This window comes from Chelon labrosus, assembly GCF_963514085.1.
Source record: "Chelon labrosus genome assembly, chromosome: 17".
In the NCBI taxonomy this organism is placed as follows: domain Eukaryota; kingdom Metazoa; phylum Chordata; class Actinopteri; order Mugiliformes; family Mugilidae; genus Chelon; species Chelon labrosus.
The window spans coordinates 23118204-23142934 of record NC_140350.1 but is presented as its reverse complement, the minus strand read 5'-3'; the positions used below and the strand labels follow the sequence as shown (position 1 = coordinate 23142934).

Genomic DNA, 24731 nt, shown 5'->3' with positions numbered 1-24731 from the left:
TTTTACCTCTTTGCTTTCTTTATCCCACCCTGCCTCCCCGTTTCTTTCTCCAGCCTGCCGTGTGTGTGTGCGTGCGTGTATTTATTTATTTATGCATCTTATTTGAAAGTATTTAGCTTTTACACTTTAGTCGCCCCTCAAATGAGAAGACGCAAAAGATGGAGCTTCACATTTTAGAGCACAGCTTGAAAGTGGCGAGTATAGAGAAAGAGGGGATCCAGATTTGCACTCACGGATTAATAAAACTCGCCTTCTTGGCCTCCAAAACAAGGTACGTAACTTCCCAGACGTGTTAGCTGGATTAAAAAACGTGCAGCCGTTCATGTTTTGTGTTTTTTTTTTTTTTCCTCACTTGCCTTTGCATGTTTACTGTAAGAGACTCCAGCGTTACAGCGAACTAAACCTACTTGTGTGTGTTAAAATGTGTTTAATTGATCTCCAGGTGGTGTTTGCAGTTGTGTTAATGCTTCACAATGCAGCTGTGTGTGTTATTGTGATCGCTGTGTGTGTGTGTGTTTGCTCTCTGCCACCAGTTTCCAGGCCTATCCTCGTTCTGTAGTGTCATTTTGTAGCTTTGTGCCATCTGTAGCTGGGTCGACGCCAGCGGGTGTGTGTGTGTGTGTGTTTGTGTGTTTATATGTGTTTATATGTGTGTGTGCAGCCTGTTTTTATTTTTTTATTATTTTATTCCACCTCTGTCAGGAATATTAAAAGCACATCAGCTCAGTGTGATCAAGCAGCGGAGGACGTTTACAGCTCACACGTTGGCTCTTGTCCAGCAGAGTTGACATTAACTGTCAAGTCTGTGTGCTGGAAGGAAACTTTCATTCAAGTGCCACTGACACCACACCAGGCCTGCAGGCTTGCCACCGCTCCGCCGGGGGCTGTTTTTACAGTCCTATTAAAATAAGCCGAGGCAAATTAGTTTGCACTCAGCCTGTGACTTGTCCTGGCTGTTTCACAACAGGCAAAGTGTGAGCTGAGGTGAAGATACAGATTCAAACAACACTACAGCTGCACGTTGTTTTCGATCAATGTGCAAATTATTCTTTAGTGTCTTTTGTGTCACGGTGAAAACTAAACTCCCAGCAGTCTAAATAGGGAACACAAGTTTTTCTTTGCCCCCCGATCCGATACCGATCTCTTAATATTCAGTATCGGCCGATCCAAGCCTTGATCCGGTCTTAATTAAACCAAATTTCCTCCTGTTGGAGATTCATAAAGGCTTTTCTTATCTTCCTTGTTTTGTCTTGCCTTGGCTCCAGGAAACCTGTGTTCTCAACGCTGCCATAAACCCTGCAACCCTCCCTGTGATATTTTTCACCTTCACGCCGTCTCCAGGAAACTTTTCTTTTCTTTTCCGTGTTTGTTGTCGTTGCTGCTAGTATTTATTGACAATCTCCTGCTTGCCGGCCGCCACTTAAACAGAAACAGAATAAGTTTTGACGCAACGAGGACGTGGTTTAGGTTTTATGGCAGGCCTCAGAAATAAATAAGTGCATCCTGGTGCCATGTATTCCCCCCCCCAAATAAGCCACGACGTAAAGCACCCAGCCATCCACATGATGGGATTCACCAGACCAGGCCTCCTCCTTCCGTTGCTAGATCTGAGGCTCACGTGTCCGTTGCAGGAGCTTTCATCAGCTTGGACTCCTTGACTGGTGTGCAGTAAACAAACCTAACTGTGACCTACTGTGTGTACTATTACGGGGGCCAGCCTTCACTCCCCACGTGCATCAGTGAGCGTCGTGGCACAGGGTCATTGGGGAGCTGCAGTTTTTTGGAGATGCTCTGACTCCACTCGTCTAGTCCTCGTCTAATAAAAGTCCCTCAAATCCTTCCACTTGTTCTTTCTTCCTGCTTTTACCATCAGCTTTAAGAGATCACTCCATTCCCTTCATTTTCTCAGCTGAGCAAATAACCAGTTCCTCAAATAGTTTTCTGCTCTTTCTGCGCCTCATCACTTTCAGCTTTCTGCTCTCGGTCGTTTATATATGCACGTGTACATATAGATAATTTGGGCGTCGGCGAACAATATTTTTTTTAATTCTTCCCGCACGATTTAACTGCTCAGCAATATTTATGTAAACCACATTTTCTGAAATCAGAAAGGCAGAAGTCGCTGTAGCGGCGGCATCAACGAGGAAGTACACTCATGATACTTGTGGTTTTGTGTTTTGAACCAACATTGCATGACACGGCTGCTTTGATACAATCAAACAGCTCAACGAGTGAAAAACCCTCTCCAGCTCCTACTTCTTCGGCCCACTGTCGCTAAACGCAGATGAAATGTCAGACAGTGAGGCTTAACGCAGGTGAGGTCCGTGACGAAGCGACAAAGAGCGGTTGTGTTCCTTCACAGCGGGAGGCGTCACGTTTTAATCCTCCTTAAATGAGGCTGCATCCACGTCTCCAGGATATGTGTTTTACATTTACTATTTGCGTCCTCGTCTGTGGGTGTGATTGTGCCCTCGGTCCATTCGTTTTGGTGGGACGCAGCATTAACAGTAGCGGCTTTTTTCATTTCTGGATTTGCGTGTTAAGAAATAAACCGCCACTTGTAAACAGTTTTTGGTTCTGGCAACATTAGCTTTGAATTTTGGACTTGTTGTGGATATCCCTCCCTCTGCTGGGGTGAGCAGTACGTATAAAAGCGTCAGTTCAGGTTGTAGAATTGTTGAAAGTCTCTTTTTCTTTGAGTAAATTTTGTCAAACCTCTGTCAGAGGTGTTGTGGAGGTTATTTGGACACGAGGTTTGGTCAGTTGTTAAGCAGGATTTGAGGCCTGGAGGTGTGGTGGTCATGGCAGCCGTCCATTAATGATTACATAAGATCTGACTCTAGGATATGGGTGTCCATTGAATGACTCTGATTTTGACTTTTTTAGGCTTTTATTTTTATTAGATCTTAGGTCTTTAACGTGCCTCATTTCTCCACTGAACATATTATTCATTAGTGTATCCTCAGTATAGATTTGCTCATTTAAAAACACTTTAAATCATACAGCTTTTACATCCTGTCCCTCATCTTATATGTCAAGTTTTGCATGCATTCCCTTTCTTATTTAGGAAACCCAACAAGGAGAAGGAAATTAACGGAACCTCGTGTCTTGCTCCAGCCGTGCTCCGAGCAGTCCTCGGAAAAGAAACACAATTCAAGCCCAGCATGCGGCGGTTACATAACGCACCTCGCAGTCGAGCCGGCGGAGTTAAATGTATGCCTCACGGTTCCAGTTTAAATTGGTCTTCAGATATAAGCAGAGAGTAAAAATAATATTGACTCAGGGCTCAGTTTTCAGTTCAATGCAGATACATGTGTTACGGTATGAGCGATGCTTTTCATTTATGTGTCCAGGTGCCCGATGCATCAGTGTTTAAGCTGCGCAAATCAATATTTTATATAAGCGGGGGATCAAGTGACAAAAATGAAATGTGTGTCTCTTCTGTTGAAGCCTCTTTTAGCTCATCAGCCGGTTTCAAGCAGCAGCAGCACGTAGCTCTAAACTAGCTGGATGTGGAAATAAGTTAATCCAACTTTAACAAGGTTTTTTATCTTATTCCTCTGTCCCCAGGTCACCAACAAATGATTACCACATTAAAGCGAATGACATGCATACATTAGCGTCACAGATTCCAGCTTATAATGAATAATTATACAATAAATTGTCCCTATTTTATTTGAGGCATCCATTCGCTCCCGCAGTAATGCGTACGCTCGGAGCAGCGGGCTGCCACTCGTGCAGCAGTTTGGCGGTTGTGTGTGCGAATCCGTGAGCCAATAAAGTGATCTGATGAGATGTGCATGTTTACATGCTCCACAAAGTGGTTTCCGGTCGCTGTGGAGCGTCAACCCCGAAGGAAAAACAACAGAAGGAGTTTTCCCCGACACTTTATTGACAACACAAACTTTGGAAAATGACCGACACGTTTTCATTGATTCCAGCTCCGGTCATCTTTTCAGGCGCTTGTTTAAACAAACTGGTTGTTCTGCTGCCTCCATGTTTCAGTCCCTCATGTGGGGTGAAAAAGCTCAGAAAGAATGGATTTACTCCAGCTGAAGAGAAACCATCAGATCCAAGTTGTTGGATGGTTATTAGGAGCTGATATTTTCCTACTAAACAGATTATCGAAACGTTCCATCTGATTGGGCCAGTCTGTTTACAGTGAGGTGTTAACATGAGGCGTTTTTGTTCTGATTGGGATTTTATTCTGATTATTAGTGGAATACAAGTGTCCATGTCCATACTTACACACATTTTGACACCTAATTAGACTCCAAGACGACCCTTAATCCTCTGCCTTAATTATGAATAGAGGTTATCCTGAGGTCAAAGTGTTTTTTTGTTCTTTTAAAGGTTGCTAGTTGTGTTGCAGCGCTTTGTCAATATAAACTTATTTGAAGCCTCCCTGCGAAGTTCCTTGCGTGCACACAGAATGTGAGTAATGCCGGCTGCATGTTCTGTGGCCTCCTTCTTTGCGTGGTGTACTGTAGCTCTGGATGGATTGATGTCAAAGAATATATTAAGTCATTAAGTAGCGCTCATAATGACGTGACTGTGATTAGAGGAGTGTTATCAGCGCAAGACACAACCTCCTGTGCTAATCACTTTAATGTTCTAGCTCTAAAACAAAAACAGAAAACGCTGTAAGTCAAAGTGACACTTGACAGCTCATTTAAATCCAACAGGAAACGCTGCCGTTCTCGTAGAGGGAACCGCCGAGAGCCTTTCTGTTATTCTCCCGTCGTTCTTCACACCTTTCCGCCAAATATGAAGCGCGAGCATTCGGTGGCTGGCCTGTAAATGCGAATGTGATTATCACAGGAGTGTTGTGTGCACGGTGTTTTTCTGCTGCGTCTGCTTCTCTTTGTGGTATAAAGCGTGGCCGTCGGACACAGTTTCACAGTGTTTTCGTCTCAGAACGGGTTCGATTTGATGCACTGAACCTTTGGAAGTTGAGATAATAGATTAGATTATATTTATTTTTTTTGCCAGTGTGAAAACTGATGCCAAAATGATCCCGTTTGCTCAGTTGCACTGAAGGTTATGAACATATTTTATAGATAAGGAGCCAAATATCCTAAATGGAATCAAAACAAAGGCTTATTCAGGAGCTGAGTAAAACTGGCAATAGGTACGTAGTGATGGATTAAGAATAACACAGATTATCAGCGTGAAAAACACAGTTTCACATAAACTGAAATGAGCAACGTATGAAGCTCTCGCTCGTTTCTGTTTTAACCGCTTATCTCAACTCATGATCTGCGGAGGTTTTTGCATTTTCAAGCTTTTGGTCGGGCCACTGCCAGTTACAGTGAGTCGGTAGGTGTCAGCTGGTTTGTGGTTTGTGTTCGTGGAGGGCCGGACAGTGAGCACATTATCATGAGTCAAGTTTTCATACCGAGATGGGAAGTATGCTTACTCACGTTTGAATGAATCCACAGCTGCTCTGGTGAGGTTTAAATGTTCATTGTAGAATAAAGACAGATCTGATGTGATCATTTTGTGCTCGGTGCAGGCTTCAGGTCATATTTTTAGGTCTCCTCCTTTTGTTTGTGTGTTTAAAAACATCTCAGGGTCTCAGAGATTCCTCTCACAGCGAGGTTCCCCCCCTCTCCGTGTCGTCTGGGAGGTTTATATTGGCAGCAGAACAGCATCCCACTGCAGTGATGACTTTTTATCAGCCTCATATTCGATATAAAAAGAAATTTACTGACATTTCTTTTTTTATTTTCCTTGCCGTTGCTCCAGACTATTTGATGTGTATGTTATGAGTGCCTCGAGGAGCAGAGAAAGTGCATGAAGTGAAGCGTGGAGCTTTTTCTCAATGTCTTTGTTTTTTATTTTTTCTCCTTCCCCCGTCTCCCCCCCCCCATTCAGATGCAAGTTTTTCAGTCTGACGGAGACTCCGGAGGACTACACCATTATCGTGGACGAGGAAGGCTTTAAAGGTGGGCCCTCGCTCCGTCCGTGAGATCTTTAAAGTCGCTGTGGCAACCATAGATCGGGGGCCAGCGGTGAAAAGATCACCTTGTGTAATCTCTGATTGTCTGCAGCTCCACGTAGCTTCGGCCGCCAATGTTTGAGCACACTTTGTCATTATAGATGTGAGGCCAAGCTGCCGCTCGCCGTGTTTTTGTGGTTGGCTGAGTGAGTGAATCCGTGTCATTACGCACCCTTTTCCAGGGTGACCCTCCTCGGTTACCCTGGAGACTACTGGCTATTTGTTGCATAACCGGCGCAGGTATTTTCTACTGGTGACTGGCTGTGAGTGTGATAGTAGTGCCTGTTTCATGCTGAACTAAACCCTAACACGGAGAGTCCTTATATGCATGTTGTTGGTGTTTAATTGAGCCTGCAGGAAACATCAGAACATGCTTAAACATGATCTAAATTCACGTTGCATTAAATATTTTTTCCTACTGGTTGTTAAAAGGGTTAACTGCGCTCAATTGGAGCGACGCTTGGCTAATAAATCAGCTAAAATGTTGTTCACATTAACGCCAAGTGGTGCACCAATACTATGTTTTTAATCAGCTTTTAATGATTTTTCTGCATCGTGAATTAATTAGCCGTTTAGTTTCATTGTAAAGTGATTACGCTCTTTTATGAGAAGTAATAACCTTCCATAAGACTAATTGTTGCAGCGCTAATCAGTACAACGATCATAGTTTCTAATCTGCTGGATTCATTGTTTATGGTGTTCTGAACTCAATTACCCAGAGATCATTAGACTGTTAGAAGTGACACCATAATGACACATGTTAATAAACTAAAATAGCTAAGGAAGAGTCACTACATCTGATTTATTTGTTTCTGCAGTAGCTTACCTAACACTGGCCACAGTAAGGGTCCATGTGTGGTATTTCAAGTTTGGTTTTATTCGAATTTATTTGAAAAAAGAAAACAGAAAATTATTATTATGTTATTTGATTTATATAAAACCACATGTTTTTTGTAAGAGAAGAAATAGAAGTTGTTTACAGCACCCATTGGTTTTGTAACTCTCTTGGAAAATCTTTTCTGTTGGTCGAAACCGACCACGGACGTGAATTCGGAACAATATTCAGATGTAATTTTAAACTCTATGACACAAGGTATGACATCTAAATTTATCTGTGAGCTTTTGTTTTCTAAATATAGAGTAGCGCTGCATTTTCTGCAAAAAAAAAAAAAAAACTGTCCGATGACGAATGCTGCAAAACCCAGATAAAAGCTACTTCAGGTTTCATTTTTGGATTTAAAAATAAAAATGAAATAACGGCTGTTTTTCCACTTTTTGTTTCTGGTTTTAGAAGCAAACTTGAAATACGGCCCCCATTATCTACTGCTCCTATCCACCAGATCATTTAAAGCTTCAGAGGCTATTGATTCATTTGTTTGAGGAACAATGTGCCGTACCTTCTTTCAACTGTTATATCGTTTTAGATTAAAACTAAACCTTTAATCAGCTTGAAGCCGACGATTTATGAAGGTTCTGAGTTAATTCCCACTGAGTCAAATCTATATGTAGAATTAATAGCTTTAACTGAGTATATATTCATCTAGAATATATCGTCAAGCCTACATAAGCACCACTTTACCATTTTACAAGGATAACTTGTGTATTCTCTCTGATTCGAGGATATGACTCAGAAACAGTCCTCAGAATTTCTGGAACTAGTCGACAAAAAAAACAAGGAAGTCATTACTCATTCTCATTATTCACTTTAACCACTCAGTTCCTGTATGTTCCTCCCTGGAGATGGAAAATACATCATCACCTGTGCAGACACCTTAAGCATAAATAGCATGGCGACTTTGACGTACATCTGAATAAATAAAAATAAACCACCTGTGTGCCACTATTAACAAACTCTTCTAAAAGCTTTATTGGTATGACGGTGCCTTCAACCTTTTTTTTTTTTTTTTCCAGAGCTGCCGCAGTCGGAGCACATCAGTGTTGCCGACGCCACGTGGTTGGCCCTGAACGTGGTGTCAGGGGGCGGCAACGCCTCCAGTTCGCAGCCCATCGGAGTCACCAAGATCGCTAAATCTGTCATCGCACCGCTGGCCGACCACAACATCTCTGTCTTCATGCTGTCGACGTATCAGACGGACTTCATTCTGGTGAGCGGGAGTGACGATGATCCAGTATGTGTCGAGGTTTAGCGTGAAACGTCATCCACGTAAGACTTAAGTGGACAGAATGTAGTCTCAGAGCTGAGTCAGAGTTTTTAAGTCCACAAAAAACACAGGCACAAGGAATATTTCAGTTTCTGTGAAGTGTGGTGGTATGGTCCATGATTATTGCCACTGCATACAGTAGATAGTTGACAGAAAATCAAGCAACAAGCTGCTGTGGATGAGGTCTGCAGCAAAATCTTTTATCAGTTTAGGTATACGCGCTATGCAACACCACCAGACTCCATTGACAAAAACAGCAATTTTACCTCGCAGAATACAGGAGTTGCTGGTCTGCCGTTGTGTGACTTTTAACACATTAATACAGATTCCGTCTAATATTTTAAAGCAACAAAGTAAAAATAAATAATATGGCAAACAGACTAACCATCTGAGGCAATGGGTATACCAGACATTGTTGTGTTTTGCAAGATAAAATTGGAATTTTTTTGTATGGAGTCTGGAGGCTACAGTTCCCCGTCAAAAAGAAACAACAAGCTAAAGCGGCTTTTGTACACACAACCAAAACATTAAAGGGAAAGTTCAGTTTCTTTGAAGGGTGGTTGTATGAGGTGCTTACCCTTTATGGGTGGATTACCTAAAGTAGACAGTGGCCGGGCCGCCCCCCCAGTTTGGAGGAGCTTTAGAAGAATACCAGCACGTAAGCCAAGCAGCTATGGACGGGACGGGGTCAGCAGCAAATACACAGTCAGACAACCTTCTTCAACGTTTACTGAAGCTGCTATATTGTTCTCATCCGCGCCACTAGACTCCATTGATAAAAACTGTAATTTTACCTTTATGAACACAGGAGGGTGCTGGTCTATCCGTGTGTGACTTTGGTGTTTTAACGCATTAATACAGAACCAAAAATAAAATGTTAAAACACGCCAAAGTCACACAAATAACAGAAACAAACTAACAAGTTGAGTGTATAGTAAAATTGCCCGTTTTGTCAATGGAGTCTGGTACATTGGTAGCATTTCAGTCTCCCTTTAGAGAAGTAAAAGTTGTAATTTCGTAATGAAGCAGATTTAAACTGATTGATTCCTTTTTAGTTGACTAAAATAAATTTTCACTTCCATGCTCGTACTTAAATCCCTAATTTTAGCGGTGGTAACTGTACAGATGTCTGGTTTCATGTTGGGCGAAGAGAAGTCACTGACCTCAAGTGCCGATTCACACTTTCTTTGGATGCTGTTAAAAAGCTGCTGATGATACGTGTTAAACAGCTGACATTAGATCAGCTTCACCACACGCTATATGCGTTGCATTATTCGTCTGTTATGCAACCACTGGCGGGCGGCTCAATTGTTTGCATCCACCGTGGCCGACATGAAAAAGCAATAACCTTGGATATAGTGTACTTTGCTCAAGCCCACTTCCTTTGATTTAAGAAGAAATCCTTCTCTCATACCGGGGCCTTTGTGGCCACAGGGAGTCTTTTTATTATTGTGTTTCTTTAGCGGAAAAACAAGGTCTGCTGACCAGCTCTGGCATGTTTATGAAAATGAAAGAAAAAATGTTGATAATCTGTTACGTAAAGGCGATCAGCAGCTCAGCCTTTTTTTTTTTCTTTTTTTTTTGCTGGAATTCAAGGTATCATACTCGGGCCTGTTCCCCGTCTCGACACTTGCTGCTCCCTCCCACACGCTTTAATTGTTGCCGTGTCCGATTAAATAAGACGCATATTTATCGCGCTGACCCTATCATCCACACCCACCCGCCACCTTCTCTCTCTTTGTCCTCGCCTCACGCTGCGTTGGGTTGCATTACCGAGTCTCTGAGCAGACCGAACGCTGGCCAGCTTAAGATATGTGGGTGTGTTTTTTTTTTTTTTTTTTCCCAGTTATGATCTTTTGTGTTGCATAAAACGGTAAAACCTGAACCAAATGTTGAATGCGCCCGTTCAGACGGAGCCGTGAGTATCCTGACTGAGTCGAGCAGCTACCAGCTCCTCATAAGAAACGGTACGAGCAGAGACAGCTCTAACTTTATTTGATTTTCGCACTGTTAAAGCCAACAATTCCACTGATCAAAGATGTATTAGAGGCAACAAGACACATAAAGTCATCAAAAAAATCAATACACACAACTATTATATTCGACAGAACATAGCTGCTGAATAAAAGTCTTTTATTGTTGCTGTAAAACACAAACTATTTTCTGCTGCCTTTATCGCTGACATGTTCAATTGAAATTTAGTATTTTCTACTAAAGGGCTGTGTGACAGCAAGATAAAGTGTGACGCCTTTCTAAATAAAGCACACATTTAAGCTGATACCGATGTTCTTAGGTTGTCAGTTTAAAAAAAGGATTTTGACAAAATGATGACAAGGACAGAACTGTCATGGCTAGACGACTGGGTCAGAGCGTCTCCAAAGCTGCAGCTCTTGTGGGGTGTGCCCAGTCTATTAGGGGTTGCACGACTTCAGATTTTTTTTTTTTTAAATGTTGTGTGATGAAAGTCAAGTCAACACAGACTAGTCTCTGATGACGTCTCTAATAAAAACCCTGTAGAAAGTAATGAAATCTATATTCTAGACCTGAATACATCTGCTGAGAACAGACGGCTCATGTGCTACATACTGTGAGCTGCAGATATGTATAGCCTGTATAAAACATGCAGCACCTCAGCGCCATCAATAGCATTTAATAGTACTACAGTGTGTTGTTAGATGGGATAGTGTAGCCGGGTTAAAACTGAGATTTGGACCATTCCTCTTCTTCACTGAAGTATTTCCACACACTTGATGAACTGCTGCTAGCTTGCTGCAACGACCCGCTGGGCTTCTCGGAGGCGTCCATGTTGTTACTGTCACGTTTGAAGTGTCATGTCACAGCAGTGAAGTTGACAAACCGACTAGTCGATTAGTGATTACCTTTTGAAAGTGGTCCAAGGAAGGACAATGAAGGCTTTGGACAGTTTTCTGCCGGGAGATCTTGGGGCCTGCCCTTCACGTGGATGTTACTTAGGCTCGTACCATCTACCTAAGCATTGTTACAGAATTTACACCTTTTAAGGTAAACTGTATTTCCTTATGGCAGTGGCCTCTCTCAGGAGGATAATGCACCCTGCCACTAAACAAAAATGGTTCTGGAAAGGTTTCAGGAACGCTTCAAGGTGTTGAACCTCCAGATTCCCCAGATTTAAAGGATCTGCTGCTGACGTCTTGGTGGATGGGGCTGTTTTTTTGGACGCTGTGACCCAAAACAAAACTACTGTACAAGACATTAGTATTTATGTAAATATCAATCGAAAGTGTAGATGCTTTCCAGAACCCAGAGCCTGACGCCCACAGAGCAAATACCAAGGTGACAGTATCAAGGAAACGGTGAAGAGAGAAAAAGACTATCTAGTGATCTGATCATTCCTCCAACAGAATGATCAGATAATAGTATTTATTAGTGTTTATATAATAAACAGATAATATATATAATGACTACTTTATATAAGGATAGGAAAATGCAGAAGGTTTTTTGAGGGAATCAGTTTGAATCGTGACACTTTTGATTTTCTTACCCGTGACTTTCTCTACTGAATTTTCTTTATAGACATGAATACTGCTCTGAAACATCCTGTCCTTCTAGATTTATGTTTCTTCCTGATTGAAATAATTTATGTTCCTCTCCTTTACGTTGTGTGTGTGTGTGTGCTTGCCTCAGTGTTTGAACAGGGTTATACAAATAAACAGGCTTCAGCAGATTGCTCAGCCTTAATAAAGCAGCCTTTGTGCTGTGTGGACTCTGGTGGTAAAGAGGGACCTGAGCCTGAAAGGTGAAGCCCTCGATTGATTATCTGCACGATGCCGTAAACAGCCTCTGGCCTCGAACCAGCCTTCAACAATGACACAGGAAGAAAGGCATCACAGGCAGAGATAGATATTTCCTTTTTTTCCTCCACGAACATAACTCACAATGCAGCTTCAAGCTGTGATACTCTGACAATTTACCTGCTCAATATAAACAATTTACTGGTGGTTATTAAAAGCCATTTGGTGTTGGAAGTCATTCAAATAAACGTGGATGAGGGTGGGCACTGAGAGATGACTCGCTCTAGGAGAACTGTTAAATGTTTTCTCAGAAGCCGCTCCGACATGACCTCAGTCGTTTTGTTGTCCTCAGGTTCGAGAGCGAGACCTGCCGATGGTCATGCACACACTGTCTTCCGAATTCACTTTGCTTCGGGTGGTCAACGGAGAGACTGTAGCTGCTCACGATCTGGGAGTCACCAATGGCTTTGTGAAGCCAAAACTTGGTAGGTATAAAACAAATGTTAACATTTATGCCTTTGAACAAGCTTCCGTCCTGCATTAGTCTTTGTTTCTTGACCAGTCGTGGACAGCTTTCTAAATTTCTCTGTGATCTTTAACTCAAAAGGAAATAAGCTCCACAAACTATATGCTACTTGGTAAGGTGTTTTTTATATGCACAAGTTTCCTGCAGCCCAAACTGGTTAAACTGGATTTTTTTATGGCCGTGACAGAGGTACTTCAGGTCAAAGTAGAGTCAAGTGTTTAAAGTACCAGTTTCATTCTCTTTGGCGCCACCTATGGTGAAAAGTGGTAATTACAGAACAGGGAATTGGCAACTGCAGTTTTCAAGCTCAAACTTGTAACCCAGCACAGACAAGAAGCTCAATGATCTATAAACTGAGAAGTTTATTATTAAATGATCCTTTAAGCCTTTTTAAGTGTATTCTGTGGTATTTGCTTTTCAGTGCCCCGTCCCATCATTCACCCCTTATCTAGTCCCAGCAACATGTTCTGCGTGACCAGCCTGGACCCAGACACACTGCCCTCTGTAGCCACCCTGCTCATGGACGTCATGTTTTACTCTGGAGGGTGAGTCGCTTTTTATTAGTTCAAAGTTCACTCAACTTTGAAGTGAAATTAAATGGAGGAGGTTAGCTGTGCTGTCTTTGAAACCCAGAGGTTTTTGGTTTTTGAAGCTCAAGTGTGTTGGCTCTGGCCGTGCCCATTTTGGTTTTGGTAGTTAACCGAGCGTGGTGAACTCTGTGTTTGCATCATATATCAATCAACTATTGCACCAGTCGTTCTCATTAGTTCAGATTACTTCAACTTGATACCTGCCCTCTTTGTGTTTTTTCAAAGCAGCAAAAAGAAAGCATTAATACCACTAACGACGGCTTCGCTCCACTTGGAAGAGCCAGTTTCAGGGCTCTGGTTTTTATGTCCGTACACTCACCAACATGGCGGACGGGGACACTTGAGAAAAATACCATAATCATGTAATTTACATCTGTGCTTTTCCTGCTTTGACATTCAAAAAAAAAAAAAGGTCTGTACCTGGAACATTAGTGCTGACATTCCCGTTAATTAATAAGCCCTGATGAGCTGTTTTCTGTGGAGCACTCTGCTCTTTTTCATTCATCGTTTTCATTTTCGGTCCACATATTTATTTATAAATGTTTTGACATAATCTTATAAATTGTATTGTACGTTCTTTTTTCTTTCCAGGCCGAAAGAACCTGGAGCATCCAACGAGGACTCCAGCCACATCCGCTTCTTCTCGTTCTCCCTGATCGAGGGCTACATCTCCCTGGTCATGGATGAGCAGACGACTCAAAGGTGACGGTGAAACAACAATGTTTTTATATATAGCTGCTTGTGTAATTAACCACTTATTCTTCAAAAGGTGTTGTTTTCTCTCAGCCGGTCCTAAAGGAACATTGTGTTTGTACAGGGAAGGGGGAACAAATTTATGATTGTTGTGTGAAGGGGTGATTAGCTTGTTGCTAAGCGATCGCAGAGCAGCTGGGTTGTATACGATGTGCTTGAGACACAGTGGGTTACTGTCTGACTCATTTAGTCCCCCACTTTCTCACAGCTTAGTCTCTAATTAATCAGAAAGGCCATAAAGAAACCTGAGCAGCTGTTGCCACCGCATCAGCGTCTGATCATAGGTTGTCCATTCATAAATGAGCCGTGACTCATGTGGGTCAGTCATACCTGTAAGCCATGTGGAAGTAAAATAATAACTGGGCCAAACTTTTATTTTTATTGTTTTTTTTGTTTTAAAAAAGTTCAGATTTTGTTTCTGCAGCATGTAGGTCAGAGTCGCTTTTATGTAAAGCCTAATGTGTTGCCTTAAAGGGATGGGTCACCTATTTGACTCTGATTTACAGCATGTTGAAGAATTTACCTGCTGCTTTTTGTCTGTTTGCTCCAATTATTTAACGGCTTAGTGTGACAAACAAACCGGGAAAACATTTAAAGGTGAGGAAATCCCCAAAAAACTATCATCATGGAAGGGAGGATTAGATATTTTAGTTGTTTTTTTTTGCTGTGTCTGAATCAGGACTGGATATAAAAGTTAATATTCAATTTGTTTTGTCACCGGTTTTGGAGGTTTGTGGTATTTCTGCAACGTTTGACCTCTAGTTCCTCATCTCGCAGACGTCTTTGCTTTTGTCCAGTCCTTCTCTGTCGCCACACTTTTTAAATACAGTCAGTTTTTAGATCTGTAGAGCTTCCTCTCGCCTGGACTGATTTCGTTGCACAATCTTACAAGACTAGCCAGCAAGACATATGCATTTTCCAAATTAAACTCCTGCCTAAGGCTTGTAACATGCTCCGCAAGAAGCGAGAAATTTGTTCTCGTTTCTCAGGCTGTGAGAACAAGAAAAAAGTTCGTTCTGGCCAGGTCATGGATATTTCACGAGAAAGTCAAGTGCCGAACTCCGGGGAAGTCGTCACAGAGATGCAGAAGGTGGACGATCTTTACCCAGGAGAGATTAGCGGTCACTCTGAGAACATTAGCATCTGGGAGCTCACAGAGTGGCCGCTAGCATTTCTGGTTTTCTGTATTAACCACGCCCACTTCCAGTTTTTGACCAATCACAGAATAGTTGCCGGGCACCACACGAGAATAAAGTTCTGCTCGGTTGATGCGTCCAGAACAAGCTGCAAGAACAAACTTCTCGCTTCTCGTGGAGTGTGTAAAAGCCTTTAGCTTCATATATATTTTTAATTTATAAATTAAAATCTAAAAATTGCCGTAAATGGAGAAAAAATAATTAAATCACGATATGGTACGAGCATATTTTGCCTTTAAAGTAGCACCAGTTCTTCAATACGCTTAGCAAGTAGGTTGTTTTGCATCTTTCTTTGGCTTTTCTGTCGCTTTAGTCTGTCTGTGTCTTCATGTAATCCAAGACCGACTCCATGGCCTCATTTCTTCTGCACGGTGCGACTTAACTATTTTGGTTTTCCATTGTGGATAATACACAGCGCCTCTTTTTCTGGTTAACACCTCAGTCGAGATCTCAAGCAGGCCGAGCAGGTGACGCCAAAACACAGAGAGATTAGGAACACAGGACATCCAACCCCGACTTTGTAAAGTGCCAAAACAACAGGAAATGAGTCACATGATGCAGTACATAACTATAAATATGCTTTCTGTCCCCTAAAGCAGATCATCTGTACTGTTTATATGCTTCTGTTTAAATTGTAAAACAATCTGTTTCTCTGCTCTTCTAGGTTTCCAAACAACGTCCTCTTCACCAGCGCTTCTGGTGAGCTTTGGAAAATGGTTCGAATCGGGGGACAGCCTTTAGGATTTGGTGAGTTTTATTACAGAGCGTGTGTGTGTGTGTGTTTGGTTAGAACAAGGCAATACATTCAAGTGTGATGGGTGAATTTACTGCTCCGCCATCAGAAATTAATTCACCTCCAGCAGCAGCAGCATATGCTTCAGTGTCAGAATAATAAATGTGCTCCGATGATCGATGAGTACTGTACCGCTCAGTCTCACAAACTCAGCACTACGCCTTCACCGTGCAGAATCTGAGGACCGACTGTGGAAGCGTCTGTAGACAGATCTGTTCAGCTGGTGGCGATTGAACACACACAGTAAATTAAGTGTATATTTACATGTGGTAACTGCACCTGACTTTGATTAATCTCTGTGACCATCAAACCGGCCACAGCCAGACGGTGTCCTGTCTTCTCTGCCGCTCGGATCATTTCATCATGGAGTTACATAAACATCATTATAAAGAATATTTCCTAAATGAAGGGCCTCTTTCAGACTGGCTGGATATCAGGAGACTTAAACTCTTCACATGACATTTTTGTTTAATCCAATTTAATTTCACTCAAGGCATCAGAAGTGAACATCTGCACCGTAGATTTACCAATCCACGTCTGAAAATCCTTACTGAATCAGTGCTCGCATGAACAGATAAAGAGGGCTGTTGTATTCAAGAGAGGTCATTTGGTCATTTGTTGGGCTGCGTCAGCACACGGTAAGGAACCGTGTACAAACTGTCTCAGTACTTTATCCAATAATCCGTTTGTTTTGTTGTCGTCTGGTCTGCAGATGAGTGTGGCATCGTGGCTCAGATATCAGAACCCCTGGCAACGGCTGACATTCCAGCTTACTACATTAGTACCTTCAAGTTCGACCACGCCTTGGTGAGAAAAGCAGTTAATTTTCAGTTAAATAAGAAATAGATTTAACATTTTTTTGGTTGGACTGCAGTTAAAGGGGAACTACCGTATTTTACAACCTGGATCTTATTTCTGGCATAAAATATGATCATTTACTCACCCATATAACTTTGGTGTCATTTGGAGTCATTCGGACGATATTTAGATCCGCGTATATCCATATAATGGAAGTGAATGGGGCACCGAAATGCAACCTCTAAATAACGCATTATCTGCCGCGAAACTCGTTCATTTCACCAATATTTTGTTATGATACGCTAGTGCTATTCCTCGTTGAGTCCAGAGTTACCTGTTATCATCATCTGGTTTGAGCCAGAGTATACGGATGAGGAGCTCGTTGAAAGGAGGATGCGGAGGCAGAGAGAGGAACAGCTGGCCAAAGAACAACAAACCGCTGCACGTCCACGAATAGATAACAGGGAACTCCGGACTCAACGGGGAATAGCACTAGCGTACGATAACAAAATATTGGTGAAATGAACGAGTTTCGCGGCAGGTAATGTGTTATTTAGAGGCTGTGTTTCGGTGCCCCATTCACTCCCACTATAAGGATATACACAGATCTAAATATCGTCCGAATGACTCCAAATGCCAGAAATAAGGTCCAAGTTTTAAAAAATGGTAGTTATCCTTTAATCGTGTTTTCAGATGCTTTATAGACCAAACTCAAAACATTATGAGCAGAATATTTGACTCTGTTAATTCGTTCTCTCCTCCAGGTTCCTGAAGAGAACATCCAGAGTGTTATTGGAGCTCTGCGCACCGAGAGCACGGCTCAGTGAAGATGGAGGAAACCACGCAAACGACCATTTTCAAAGTCATTTCGTTCAAACGTTTATCGTGTCCGAAAAGTGCCAAGAGCTAGTTAGCGGACCGCCGTGGGTCGACGCCGAGAGGGAGGAGGGAAGAGTGTGACAGTGTGTTAGGGATGCCTTTATTATTATTCGGTCATTTTCTTTTACGCCCCCGGTCCCTCTTTCCTTCCATGGCACTCGAGGCCCTCCACCGCCTGCTCTGGTAGCTTTTGATTTAGTTTACCAAACGGTTTTCCTTTTCTCTCCAAAGCTGCTTCTTCCCACTCCCCAACACCTCACGAGCACCATACTGTATTAGTTACATAACTCCTCTCATGGAAAGATGACGAATGTACTCTCCAAAAGAAATATTTACATATATTTATCAAGCTCTCCATTTTTTTCCACAGGTCATTTTTCTCAGTGCCAAGCTGTTTGAATGCCTAAACCGATGCCTTTGTCAAAGTACTAGACACGTGTGCAATTGAAGGAGATCATTTTGGAGACAGCCAGCGATTACAGCCTGGTTGAGTAATAGGTTGTTGTTATTATTTTTTCAGCTTTTATTAGCTTTTAGATTTATTTTAATTACGTTAAAGATCTGACAGTTGGGAGTCCCTCAGACTTGGAAGTTAAAAACACAACCTTGGTCTGATGAAACATGAAATGAGTGTGAGATCTAGGTTGCGGTTGAATAGTCAAAAGACGTGTTACACCCCGTGTCTTTACGTTGACCTCGCTGGGAAACACGAGGAAACTTGTGAAGGAGACTTGGTCAAGTAATTTTGATTACAAGTATTTTAGCAAATTATGAGATGGTTGGACGGTGTCCTTAACATTTAGAGAATCTGACTTTGATCATTTCAATCAGTTCCTTCCTCAACGAAAAAAGACTATTCAATGGCGACGCTACTTCTCTGGGTCTTTGATGAGTTATATGTATTCACACTGTGAGCAACCTGGTTGATTGGGCAATCAATCAGATGGCAGATTTTTCATTTAAACCGAGTTCTTTGGCTCATACAGACTATTTAAGTAGCATTACCGACTGACTTTAAGGTCACGTTTATTTGATTTAGATGAAGTTGAAGACGGTATTCAGTATTTGCTCAAACCTTCAACTTTGAAAGTTGGGAGAAAAGTTAAATCTCAACCGTTTCTCTAATTTTCACTCAGCGTGTTGACTTAAGCTGCTCGATGGGTTGGCGTAAAATTTGTCAGAGACATTCATGGTTCCCAGATGACCACCATGAGGTCAACCTTTCAGCTTCATATTCCCATCAACCTCGCTAACGTAACAGCCCCAAAATGGGTTTGAAATGAGGCGCTTAGCTTAGCTTAGCATAACATGAGGAACAAAAAATGAGGAAGTAGCTGTTTATAGTTCAGATATATACCTAACAGCACCTCTAACGCGTCAGATCTAGTTTATTTAATCTGAACTCAAAGGAAAAAAGTTAAATCTACTCCTAAAAGTCCAGCTGAACTCATTTTAATTAGTTATTCTGGATATATCACGACCTGGATGACTGAGAAACTGTCTAAAAAGCAATAGCAACTACACAGAGCAAAAGCTGAACCATTTTCCAAACACTTGTTCTCCTCTTGCACAGTCCTGGGGACTAAAAGTCAAGGGCTCCTGACAACAACCTCCAGGGCTGAAGTGCAGAAAGCTGCAGTTCCTCAAACGGCCACTTAAGGCTGAATCAAGACCATACGTGTCAAACATACGGCCTGGGGGCCAAAACCGGCCCACCAGAGGGTCTAATCTGGCCCGGGGGATGAATTTGCGAATTGCAAAAAAATTACATTAACTGCAATTTTTCCAATAAAAGTAATCGTATTCCTAGGGTTCACACAGATTCAGTAAGAGTTGTGGACATAACACGACACTGAGACCTAGAACTAAACAGAAATTGCATTTCTTTTTCTTAAGAAATGTCCATTAAATGTGAACATTTTCATAATGTTCCTCTTTTCACTAAAACAAAGGGAAACATTTGGAGTTGTCGTAATTTATAGGTAAATACGATGTTGTGTTACTGGTCTGGCCCCCTTGACATCAAACTGGGCTGTATGTGGCCCCTGAACTAAAATTAGTTTGACACCCCTGCCTTAGACCTTCATGTTATAATGTCGTACTTTACAGCAGATATAAATATATTTACAGCCTTTGTACAAGAATACAAAGGACATTTGATTTGGCAGGATCTCTTGTAGCAGGTATAATGTCAAAAGCGTAGAAAAAATAAAGGTAAAGTGCAGTTAAAGATGTTGTACATAAATAGTCTGTATTAAAACTAGTGCGGAACAGAACACGACCGCGTTGCTCACAGTGTGAACTCACAGTGAAGCTTGATGCTGAATGCATTGACGAGAAAATATCCACATCTGCGATAGTAATAAAATACTGAGCCACTTTGACAATGTGCTGAGATAATGACGAGTGCAAGTGTGCTAAACATAAGCTACGGTTCACACAGGGGGGAGGAGGGAGGAAGCCCTGGTGTCCATTTAGATGTTGAAGCTGCCCCTCTCCTGCTCCAGTCTGCACTTTAATGCAGGTCCCACCCCGACAGACCTGCAGTACTGATGTGAAAACAGAGAGGGCTATTTACTTTAGAAGGATCTTGTCCACACGGAAAGATTTCTGTTGGTCTTAATCATTGGTGAAAATGTTTGTTTTGTTTTCTTTCTTTTCTTTTTCACATCACCTTGCACCTAACTGCAGCCTCTCCTCTGATCAGATTTGATGAGTAGAAATCCTGTATTTATCAGTGTTAAAACATGAGGAAGGTGACTCCATTTAAAAAAAACAAAAAAAACGTTAAAAGCTTTTCATTTGGAGCTTCTTGTGTGAGAAAAAAAATAAATAAACAAGCTGTTTTTTGAGCTTGTCTTGTGTTCTGTTTGTGTCGTTTTTGTCTACCTACTAACGGGGATGGTCGTCTCTGTAATAAACCTCTGACGTCTCTGCCCAATCTGGTCTTCAAAGCCTCCGAAGTAGCTGTAAATGAGATTTTAGAGGAGGAAACGTGTCCCGGCAGGGATGAGATTTCTGCTTTATGGAGAGAAAAAAGGTAGACGTGTAAGAAGCACATCATTTTTACTTGTGTTGGCTTCGACAGAAAACCACAGTGCTGGTGGGTTACTGAGAAACTCTGTGAACCCAAATCACCACAAGGGGAAATAAACACTAATGTGGCAATAAGTCATGTGCAGGAGACATTTTAAACTTACTATACGTGTTACTGGCGAATCTTTATTTGTAAAATATTGTGTGTAATTTCTTCTTTTATAAGTTAAGCAGTTGCAATTAAATGTCATCTGCTATAAATCGTCCCAACGGCAAAAAGCTTCCAGTCAATCAACAAATCTGCTTCTCATTTTTCTTGTGTGGCCTCTAGGGGGCGCTACAGTGGGGGATTTATAAATTCATTCATTCATTTCCTGTAACTGCTCCTTCCTCTGGAGGTCTGGAGGGTAGCATTTGGGAGCCTATCCCAGCTGTCATTGGGGCGAGAGGTGGGGTCCGCCCTGGACAGGTCTCCAGTCTATCACAGAGACGCTCACACCTACGGCCAATTTAGAATCACCAATGAACCTAACCAGCATGTCTTTGGACGGTGGGAGGAAGCTGGAGAACCTGGAGAGAACCCACGCAGACACAGGGAGAACATGCAAACTCAGATTCAAACCCAGAACCTTCTTGCTGTGAGGGATCAGTGCTAACCACCACAACTGGATTCATAAATTAAGTTAAATCATAATTTTGTGGTGTGGGAAAAAAAAAACACATTAGTACACACACCTGGTTTTCTGTCTTGTCTCCACCGCTGCTCTTCTTCCAGCCTGCAGCAAACACAGGACAGCAGGGGAGGCTGCAAGTATATCAGCTGTCTGTATTATTTGACCTGAGCAAACAAAGCAGAGAACAGCCAGGTCTTTGTGGCTCTGCACGGCTGCCTCCACACGCCACCCCATCTCTGCTCCAGCACACACATATGGGGGGAGGGGTCTCCAGCTGCAGAGAGTGAGCGGTGTTAAACCAGTGTTTTCCCTCATCATGATCATCTTACTCCTTACATAATCCCCCCCCCCCCCCTTCCCCCATATAAACTACAGCTCTGCGGTTCACCAGCTCGTTCACCGGCTCTTGTTTACGTCTCAGCTCCCGCTTTCAATTAAAACCGCGAGCCATAACTCAAGCGGCGACGCGAACACTAGAGCATCTCGTTGCCGGTAATTGAAATGCATCGCTTAGCGTTCTGGCTGGAGCTGGAAGGTCAGTGGTGCGAAGTCTTCTTCGCCCACAGAAATGACAAATGAAAAGTTTACGGGTGACATTTAAACGGCAGTGACTCAGAAATGTGTCCAGACAAGAGATGGACGTCAACAACACGTTTTCTTTTTTTTCCTGTTGAGCTCAAATCACAAGAGCTGTATCACATTATATGGTTTCCTAATATTCATTTTTCTCTGAAACACGGTTTTGGCTCAAAAGTCGCCCTGACCAGTTGAGGCATGGACGCCACTAGACCTCTAGATGGTGGTTCTGGAGAGTCTGGCTCCAAGACCAAGATCCTTTAAGTCCTTCAAGTTGTGATTGGACTTGTTTGTCCAGAACATGCCGCAGATGATTGATTGGGCTTAGATCTGGGGAATGTGGAGGCCAAGCCATCACCTTGAACCTGCTGATGTGTTCCTCAAACCATTCGTTGACCATTTTAACTTGGTGGCAGGGAGCATCGTCCTGCAGAAAGAGGCCACTGCCTTCAGGGAAAACCGCCTCCATGAACGGGTGTACATGCAACAATGCTTAGCTAGGCGGTATGTATCAAAGGAACCTCCACATGAACGGCAGGACCCAACGTCTACCAGCAGAACATTGACCAAAGCATCACGCTGCCTTATTCTGATGCACCAGACCAGACCCCCTTCTTCCATGTCTCTGTGGTCCAGGTCTAATACTCACATTGTGAAGCAAATCCAGCTACAGTAGCTCGTCTGTGCATCAGTGAGACTTTGGATCAGACTCTGGACCGGTTTTGATCTGCACGCCCCACAAGAGCTGCAGATGTTTTCACCTTCATTTCAGTCTGTTGTTGCAGGTTCAAGCCTCCATGAAGGAGTCCAAAAAGGGACTCACAGCAGCACACGCATCTCCATGACAACTCCTTTTCGGTTCGGCATCACTGCCCACTTCAGTGCTGCTCCGCGTGGTAAATCATTAATGACCGGGGAGATTTGTGATTGATCACCACCACGTTAGGCTACACTTTCTAAATGAGCATGCCAACCCTTCTCATTTGTCTACAGGCGCAACTTTGACATAATACCACCCCCAAATGCCAGAAGTGGGCAAAATGAAGCCCAACTACATTTCAGCTGCAAAAACTTTCGAGTATTAATCAGAAAGAGGCGAGTTAAATATCCGCTACCTGTGTGTTCTCACATGCCGCCTTGCAGATGGATCACAGGTTGCATGTTTTGTGCTCACTCAGTAGTTTTGTCATAAATACATTTGTGTGCTCGCCGAGGGCCCTCCAGTTGTCACAATGATGAATGGCCCCCGAAATACCGGCGCTCGATGAGGACTACCACTGCCCTGACTCCGGCCACAATCATTGTTCTGTGCAAATTGAACTGTCCGTCAATTATTAGGGCAGACTCTTAATATCAGGAAACCAGTGCGTCAACGTTTAGATCGAGGCCGGTTTATCAGGTTGGACTTTGCTGAAAGAGGAGATGGCAGAGCGGTTTAATTTGAACCGATCCGAAACCATTTTCTTGATGTTGTAACGACGGACTGCATATTTCTGCAAGGTCAGATGTGCACTGAAAGCTCCTGGTTACAGCGATTAATTGATGTGTGGAGGCATCGTCCCTTGCAGAGCTGAATGCTAAACATGTTTCCAAGGCCAGTGGATCTGCAGAGATAGATAGATTTAAACTACTGGATTTTAGTATGTAAGGTTTTATGTGTTGATTTTTTTTCTATAACAAAGCTAAAGAAAAAAGTTAACTGGACCCGTTTGGGTTTTCTTAAAGATATTAAGACTGTGTTTTGTCTTTGTCGACCTCTCCTTTTCAGCAATGTCTTCCTCAACTCCTCTTTCAAACCATTTTTCTTCTCTGTGACCCTTGTGCTTCAGCTGCAGATGGAAAGCTGAAGTCTGGCCTTAAGAGCAGGCCCTCTTGTGCAGAGCCGTGTCCTTGTAAAGGGGTTGTTTGGTTTGTTTCCCCGTTGTATAAGTCTGTAAATTCCTCGCTGCAGTAACTACCACTAATCCTACAGGAGAGTATCTGGTTGTTATCAAACCTGAGTCATGTCACTTTCAGGTGGTAACACCCAAACAACGCAAACTCCAGACTTGTGTACTCGCTGGTGGACAGTCGTTCTGGGATACCTGCCTATATCAAGTTACCTCTAAATGCATCCTCGATAAAACGGGCAGGGCAAGAACACGTGGTGAACGGTCTTAATTTACCACAGCTTGGTTCTAGGGGTTGCATGAAAAGTCGACTGTTATGTGATAAAAGCCGACACCGACTAGTCGCTGGTGCTGTCACTAATAAAAACATAGTGGAAATAAATGCTTTGCAGCAAATTAATCTATATTGTTGACCTGAATGCATTGATTTGGCTCACCTGTGGGACGACGCCGTTCTGGGCCTGCTACTACTAGGACTTTTTAAAGTACTGCAGGACACAGACACAGTAACCTACGTACGTAGCTGTGGAGGGGGCGTGGTGCATCAGCTGCAGGAGAGAGGTGTGGAGAGGGCTCAGGAGAGCAGCACCAGGTGAGAGTGACTGGCACACCTGCATCCTGTTGAACTAATCACTCCCTCCTTTTAACACAGTGACGTGTTGGACCTGGAGGAGACCAGACATGACATGCAAAGACACACACACGGCTGTCGGCAGAGCAGAACAGAGAGTTGCCTGCGAACGACACCAAAGGATGTGTTGTGAACTAAAATAAAAGAACTTAAAACGTCATCGCTATCTGAGTGATTGTCTGCTGAAGTACCCACGGTGGCATCAGAGAACGCCACAGTAGCCTACGCCAGTGAGAGCCGTTTACACTTGTGCGCTCGTCAGACTGGCTCGCTCTGAAAAACCGCCACCCAAACGCAAAAAATGTTGGCTTTTTCGCCAGTTGGGTTGATTTTTGTTTCTACTTCCTGCTTCACTTTCAACAATGGCGACTGAAAATTTCGCTGAAGACAAGTCGTATCTCCTCTGAACCTCCTCAGTTAACCTTTCCTCCATCTGTTCCACCTTTATTGATCCAAA

At 42.8% G+C, this 24731-nt stretch overlaps 1 protein-coding gene across 1 annotated transcript; it reads left to right on the top strand.

Annotated features, from left to right (window-relative positions):
- Positions 1–20314, top strand: castor2 (cytosolic arginine sensor for mTORC1 subunit 2). Its single transcript, XM_084565421.1, has 9 exons — positions 1–271; positions 5878–5948; positions 7913–8106; positions 12286–12418; positions 12881–13004; positions 13641–13751; positions 15663–15745; positions 16504–16598; positions 17354–20314. The coding sequence occupies exons 1-9, from the start codon at positions 159–161 to the stop codon at positions 17414–17416; spliced, it is 987 nt and encodes a 328-aa protein (XP_084421547.1). The 5' UTR covers positions 1–158; the 3' UTR covers positions 17417–20314.
- The last annotated feature ends 4417 nt before the right edge of the window (positions 20315–24731 follow it).

Excerpts from the sequence above, each read along its gene's own strand:
- castor2 (XM_084565421.1), top strand. The coding sequence starts at position 159 with ATGGAGCTTCACATTTTAGAGCACAGCTTGAAAGTGGCGAGTATAGAG. Across the intron at positions 8,107-12,285 it reads ATCAGACGGACTTCATTCTG|GTTCGAGAGCGAGACCTGCC; the intron begins GTGAGCGGGAGT and ends TGTTGTCCTCAG. Across the intron at positions 16,599-17,353 it reads TCAAGTTCGACCACGCCTTG|GTTCCTGAAGAGAACATCCA; the intron begins GTGAGAAAAGCA and ends TCTCTCCTCCAG.